General features: G+C 32.0%; 1 protein-coding gene across 1 annotated transcript; it reads right to left on the minus strand.

Annotated features, from left to right (window-relative positions):
* Positions 1–3117: 3117 nt before the first annotated feature.
* Positions 3118–5113, minus strand: LOC111424253 (uncharacterized). The gene is made up of 4 exons (XM_023057741.2): positions 4328–5113; positions 4036–4270; positions 3626–3981; positions 3118–3577 (listed from the first exon to the last, which is right to left on the minus strand). Exons 1-4 carry the CDS (start codon positions 5071–5073, stop codon positions 3277–3279), a joined length of 1638 nt encoding a protein of 545 aa, XP_022913509.2. The 5' UTR covers positions 5074–5113; the 3' UTR covers positions 3118–3276.
* Positions 5114–8003: the final 2890 nt, after the last annotated feature.

Below are 8003 nucleotides of genomic sequence, written 5' to 3' on the forward strand. Positions count from 1 at the left end.
TATAATGAAAAGGAGGATTTAAAGACGTAATATTTCAAAAAAAATGTTCGAATTTTATTTACTTTAAACTAATAACTTTAATAAACAAAGATTTTCTTAATTTATGTAGTTAGCTATGATTATAGAATATTCTTTGATTAAATTATTCCAACCAGAGTTATATTTGTTTATTTAATTAAAATTAATACAGAAAATGTTCAACTAATAATAAAAGAGTATGGAGTAGTGGTTGAACGGATATCCGGCAACTATCCGATATCTTAAACCTTATTACTTAGTACTCCACCATTCACAGGAATTAGTATCTCTTTTAGGTGTTGGACAGTGCAGATAATAATCAAGTTTAACCCCAATAGGACTTTTTTTATTGAATATAATTTTATTTATCATTAACAACCTCATTATAACAATCCCAATACGATATATAAAATCTCTTGTTGCAGTTTCGTCTAGTTTTCTTCTCTTCGCTTGTAATTCATCATCACATTCATTACTAACAGAACTGTCGCTGTTATCATTTTGTATTATAAATTAAAGTATCCTCTTGTTAATGCAAAAAGCCATTTTGAAAAATCACTTTAAGTTCTTGAGAAATACATTTTTGAAATGATTTTTCGAATTTTGCAATTTTCGCCCATTAAGTTTTAAAAATTCGTATAAAATCGGTTTCTTGGAATATGAGTATGAAAATTTCCCAAAATGTTAATAAAAGTGTCCTCTTTCCAATGAATCAACCCGTTTTGATAAAATTTTCGATGTTGCAATTTTCATCGATAATTTTCAAAATTCGCTATAAAATTAATTTCTTGAAGGATCCCTGTGGAAATATCACTAATTATTAATTAAAGTGTCCTCTTTTTAATGCAAAAAATCGTTTTAAAAAATCACTTTCAGTTCTTGAAAATAAATTTTTGAAATAATTGACAATTTTTTCGAATTTTGCAATTTTCGCTGATTAAGTTTTAAAAATTCGTATAAAATACATTTCTTGGAGTATGAGCATGAAAATTTCACAAAACATTAATAAAAGTGTCCTCTTTCCAACGAACCAACCCGTTTTGAAAACTAACTTTTAGTTTTTGAGAAATCAATATTTGATGTTTTGATAAAATTTTCGATGTATTTTCATCGATAATTTTCAAAATTCGCTATAAAATTCATTTCTTGAAGGATCCTTGTGAAAATATCACCAATTATTAATTAAAGTATCCTCTTTTTAGAGTTGCTTCGTTAGTTAAATCAGCATCAAAGAAGTTCATTTTGTATCTTGGATCCAAATAAGTTGACATTACACTTATCAGCTTTCTTATTAATTTCATTTTTATTCAAATATCGCAATAATGTGGCAATATATCCACACACCATATATCCGGCCGAATATCCGGTATCCGACCCTTCGTTAAATCACTATCCGTTCCATCACTAGTATGGAGAATAGGTTAGGCTTTTTTAATCTCCCTTTTGGCTTTGTTAAGCCAACGAAAAATTACAAAGAGGTAAATAGGAATGCAAAAAAGACGGGAAAAGGACTCCATCCTACCTCTCTCTGTGAGTTATGGTTAGGTTTTGATTTCAAGATTGATTTGTCTTATGACTTTTTATCAATATTTCTTAATGTACATATTCATGAAAATTTTAGAAATAAGACAAATTTGTTTTAGAAGAAAGTTCTGGATAGCTAAAATGTATATTGGAGTACACAATAATTCATTGTTTAATTTTCAATCGTTAGTGAGATGAATACTAAAACAGAAACACAGGGAAAACAATAAGAAGTCATAAAATCCAGAATAAACTTTACGTCTTGGCTTCGTAATGACATAATCAATAATAGATTTCAATCCGCATGTTGGTTGTATCCATATCTTAAGTTGGTGTTGTTGGCATAGCTCTAGAAGTCTCATCTATTATTAATAAATTGGAAATTATCGCCAATTAAGCAAAACCGTCAGAAATTCAAAATCAGGTTGAGAAACGTCTCAGAAGGAGGAATCCGGGAGTCAAGAAGAACAAATGAGGTGCAGGATTGCCATCTTGAACATATTACAAGAAAAGATGAAATCTGTTTAGCAGATCAGTTGCCGGTGATTGTTTATGTAGCGAAGGTCGTCCATTGAACAATTTCCTGCAGCATCAGAGCTTTCTGTTTGCAGTCGTATTTGCCGTATATGTGTTACCATAACGACTCAACAACAACGTTTTGTTTGAATTATAAAATCATGCCTCCTTAATTGTGTTTGAGGCAAAATTTCTTGGTAATGTCGTATTGTTTAATTTTCTGTCACGTGGCATGATCACCAAACTATTTGGATTATGGCATAGGATATTATAACTTTTACTCTGCTTTTGCACAAACACAAATTTCACCAGCTTGATTGGTTTGATCTCTTGAGTCTTCTGATCTGGTTCGGAACGTCGATGATTCGGATGTTCGTGACTTTTCGCGAATTTGCTAATGGCTTGACTCTCTCTATAGCTTTTTACATGTATAGCCTCCTCCATAAACGTTATAGCCTTAAATCGCCATGACAAGGGGTCAGTTTTGGTCAAATGGCTTGACTAATGGTGACTATTTCCATGTCTCTATGTAAATTTTGCAATACCAAGAAGTATTGACAACACCACTTTGTTTCCACACATTCCAAGCCTTATCATTTAAAAATGTCCGCTATCATAGTGGTCTTAAGCATGTTATAGACATGCTCTTCCATATCACTATATTTAATTCTTTTGTTGACTCTTAGTTATATGTATAGTATTTGTTTCCCTTTTCGGATCTACTTTATTTTTCCATCAATTAATATAAGTTACTTTTTACGTGGGTGAAGCGTGGTAGGGAAAATGGCAATATTCGATCTAGGCTTGGGTAACATCGAGGAGCAGATAGACTTGTACACATGATCAACCTCGAGAAGAAGGTTTTGAATGTCGTGGAAGAGCAGCCTGGCATAAGCACTACTTAGGATACTAGCAGAACAACATGGGGTATCACAATTCACAATTTGGCAAACTCCATCCATATCACGTACTACCAGAGGATCATCCCCCTCGAGTACATTTTTGCGAGTGGTTGCTACATCAGCACCAGTTTCGTAAATCGTTTTATAAATACATCAATCATTTTTATACAGTATATATTTATACATTTATTTTCAAAATTACAGATAAAAACAACACCAGAATGTATATTACGTTTGATACATATCCTTTACTATAATTCAGAAAATTTATAGATTTACAGATTTGTGATATTTTTGTTATCATCACACCTTTCTTTCAATCTTGCCCAGTTTTTGGGTCGATTACATCAACAGTTTTCAATTTTACTTGTGACTGCGGCTTAGCATTATCGATATTAACACTTTCTTCTCCCGACTTGATTTCTGGTTTTTTCTCGCCATCAATTTCCAATTTTTGTTTCAATATAGGCCCCGAATATTTTAAATTAAGCATATTTTTTATAGTTTCGTCAATCTCTTCCAATCTAACGGCATAAATCGATGCTTTTTTAGCTTTGTACTTTTTCAAAATAGATTTGTACATATTAACATCATCATTATCGTTTAGGATTTCGCTCCTAAAATCAAAAAAATTATTTTAGAATTATATTTTTGTGGAAACTTACTCTTTTTTCATTTTCTCAAGATAAACTTGAACTTCATCTAAAGTATTAAATGGAACATTTTCTTTTAAAAATTGGTAAAATTGCGCCGATGCGTGTAATAAAGTAGCAAACTCGTCATCTAAATCTTTAATTTCGGTTTCAATGTCTTCGCGTTCTTGTTTTGCTTTGTTGAGATGTCTTTCATTTTCGCTCAATTTGGCTTTCACATCCGGATCTTCAACTTTTTTTTCTAAAACGACCGTATTTGTCGTATCTCGTTCATTAAATTCTGTACTTATATCTTCATTGTAATTAACACCCAGAAATCCACCAATTTTTGTTGTTGTTGTAGTTTGATGGGTGCTTACTCTGGTTAACTAAAATATTAATATAATAAGATATAATAAAATATTTTTATAAACTGCTTTTACTTGTTCTGCTGGTACTTTTACATCAACCATTAACTCGCCTTCTAACTGTTTTTTTGTACTTGAAATGACTTCGGTTTTTATGGTAGCGGTATTAAGTCGTATCCAGTTTTTTCTTTGCGTAGTTAAACAAGAAGCGATTGTTGACGATAATCGACGTATTAAACGTTTAGCCTCGTTAACCGATAATAATCCTTTGATTTGTCGTGGCGGTGCTGATTTAATATATTTTATCATTCTACAAAGACAAAAAAGTTTTTAAAATTCCAAGCTCTAAAAATATTTTTTTAAATACCTTTTAACTTCTTCAGATGATTTTTTAAAACTATCCTCAAAATTAGAAACTTGATTATGAGCAAATTTAACTTGGGCTGATTTCGCAGCAATATACCTAAACCAATCACTTTCAATGCAAAAAGTATTTTGATAATCAAAAGGAACGGGATTCCTTCTGGTTATATCCACCGATTTTAAAACTTTTTCTAAAGGTATTTGAGTATCACCTGGTGTATAAAAACTCGACCGCCCATTTGAAAATATGAAAATAACGTTTTTACGAATGTTTTCATCCAATTGACCCAAAATAGTTTTGATACAATACTCAAAAATCACGCTTAATCGTGAATTATTCGGCTTCATCATTATACAAATTCCGTGTAAATATTCCATTTCTGATATAAATTCTAAAACTTTTTCGACGTTTTTGTAATCGGTCTCAATACCTTGGGTATCTCCTAATCCGGGAGTATCGATTATATTTAAAATTGAACCATCTTGTAAATCAATACGATGCATTTGTGGTCGTTTCGTTGCCGATTTTCCCACTTGATGCTCTTCATTACTATCATGATCAACCACAATCGTTCGTTCTGTAAAATCGTCATCCATTACTGTAAATCTTACCCCGATGGAATATTTTAATTGTTTTATATCCGATAATTCATTATAAGCGATGTAATTTAAAACGGTGTTTATAAATGTTGACTTCCCAACACCTGTTTCACCCAATAAAAGAACATTATATATTTTTTGGGACTCCATTTTCTTTACTTTTGTTTATAAGTTTGCAATGGTAATGTAAAAACTAAAAAGAAAATATTTGAAATAGGTTCTATATAAATCCTTTTAAAGAAAAACAAACGTTAGTTCAGATATAGAATTGTGGTTTATTTAATAAATAATAAATTTAAAAAATAGGCAATTCTGGTCAATAACAATTTGCAACAATAATAACAAGTTGATAACGGTTATATCTTTTACTTTAATAAAAACAAGTTATTTGAGAATGTTTCCTTATTTTTTATGAAAAATATTTTTTGTTTTTGAGAAAAATGTTTACATGTTCTAATAGAAAAACAAGGTAGTATTTTGATTATAACATGACAACCTCTCAATTTCGGAATTGGGAACGTTTTAGAAAAAACTTTTAGTATAAAAGTTGTTACAAATTTTATTCTTAACGATTGCTTTTTTACACTTTTTCTCTCAGATGTATAAGTACCTCGAATACCTCGAATTATTGGAGATGTACACTAATTTTTCGTTTATTTGTTTTATTTTGTACGTAAATTTAATTTACGGTAATAATTTGAGATCTCGGATATCTAGATTAATGTTATTGATTTTTTTTATTAATAAACAATTTTTACATTTTTTTCAAAAACTTTCTAATGTAAGGGTACAAACATTTTACGCCATCGTAATGAGGAAAGTAATCTCTATCAAATGAGCCTAACGAAAGAATACATTGCCATTTAAAATAATTTAAGTATTATTCGTTACTCATTTGTTTTCTGAATTAAAAACAATTGAATGCAGTCTTATTATGGCAAATAAAATATTAAACAACCTTTGTATAAAATGTTTTTTTTATAAAGTTGATAATTACCAAGATATATGCTATATTCCATACATAATGGGCACCCTGTATATACCTCAAGATCCTCTACCTTCCTACCCCCATTCCACACCTCTTCGCCTCCTCGCCCCCATCAGCTCCCTCATCCATCTTTTGCCCTCGCCCATCTCTCCCAAAATCTGCTTCCTGTCCATTGCCTCCTCCCTTAGCTCACTACACCCTCTCAGCATGTGTTCCAGCGTCTCCCAATCCTCTCCACACAACCTACACCACCTCTCCACATCATCCGCCCAGTACATATTCCCCCTCACCTCATTGCCACAGCTGAATCTGGCAACCAATCTCTTCCCTTCATCATCCCTCTCCATCAACAAATACTTTGGCAGTTCCTCTATCACTATCTCCTTATCTCCTTTCCACGAACCCATATCCCAGGAACGTGTACTCTTTCACATGCTCTATCTCTCTTCCAACACAACCCCAACCCTAAATATTTCTATCCTCTCCCACATTCCTTGGTCCACTACCACATAATCTATCACCGATGCATCCGACTTATGACCACATAACATAGGTAATTTTTGTGTTAGTTTCTTGTAACATTTTCGCGTTTTAGCGAAATTGGAATTATACTTTTAGTTGTATGCTTCGCAAAGAGAGCTTCCTAAGTTTTTCGATCTGAGAAGCGAAAATTTTCTGGTACTATTACTACCTCCGTATTGTTTGCAGATTGAAAAACTTCCGTCTTGGTTCATTGTAGCCTGGAGAATCTCTTGGTATAACTTCGTCCACTCTTCTCATATTGGAAACTTTATCTTTAATCATCACTTGAAAGTACCTATTCATCAGAAATCAAACTGTTCTTATCAAAATTCCTTCCAAAAGGCTCACTTCTATAATACTTTTCAGCAAGCCATTTTGGCAGACGGAATCGTAAGCATTTTTGATGTATAATAACCCCTCCATAGTATACTAACTTTTTTCTGGGTAAGGTCCAAAGTGCTAGTGAGATTCGTAACGTGGTGAATCCAACTGATTTTTTGGGAGTAGGCCTTTTCTTCACGATTTTACAACATATTTCTTTCTGTAATTATCGATAACTCGCTCACCGCACTGATTTGAGTCCTCATCTTCATTAGAAGCTTTCACAATTGGTTTTTCGGCTCAATTTCTTTTCTTTGCAGTATTTTTCTCTCTTCCTTCCATAAAATTCAATTTATTTTCCATTGTTAACCGGAGCACCTTTGTTTCCGTAATTGCTTTCATAAAAAAATTAAAAACCGAAACTGTTACAAGCTGCTAGATACTATCAATGGTAGACTAGATAGTGATGGCGGAAGACTTCTTACTGCTTACAGAAGACTTGATACTGTTGAGAGATAACTAGATACAGCTTGCAAAAACTAGATACTGCAATCAGAAGTCAAAATATTCCGAATGGAAGATTCCTCCTTATTACACCCTGCTGGTAGACCAACCATAGCATTAAAGTACCCAGCAATTATTTGGTATACATGAGATGTATACCCAGTAATTGCAAATAATAATACAACAACATAAATATCGTATCTTTATTCATCTTAATTATTTCAAATCTCTTTATGGATTCCAAAAAGGTTCTCCCTTATTCATACCCTCTGTATACCATAATATGATATTCAAGCCCAAACGTTTTCAACTCTATGATCTATCTCCCCCATGATAACAATCAAGAATTCTTCTCTCACTCACCCAGACACCTCAATGTCATAATTTACGTTGTATTACGTTTTGTGCAAGTTTTACAAACTCAAAGTAACAGTAACTTAAGATCCCTCGTTTAAGTTCTTTTTCCAAACCTATTTTATTACGTCTTGTTCCGTCTTTAATTGCATTTACTTCCTTGATTGATTTTCCTTCCACAATTACCTTGTGAATTTTGCATAAAATTTTAACTAAATGTCTCAAGAATAATGCAATGCGTGAACAAAATTTGTATTATTAAACCGTTGATTTAATAAATGATTTCCAAACATTTATGTTCAATTTAGATAGGAATACATAATGTTTATATTATGTTAGTAATCCAAGTGCTTTTGAAGGAGGTTTATATTTTTTTTTTAATAAACAATAG

Source organism: Onthophagus taurus, chromosome 11 (genome assembly GCF_036711975.1).
Source record: "Onthophagus taurus isolate NC chromosome 11, IU_Otau_3.0, whole genome shotgun sequence".
Lineage (NCBI taxonomy): Eukaryota > Metazoa > Arthropoda > Insecta > Coleoptera > Scarabaeidae > Onthophagus > Onthophagus taurus.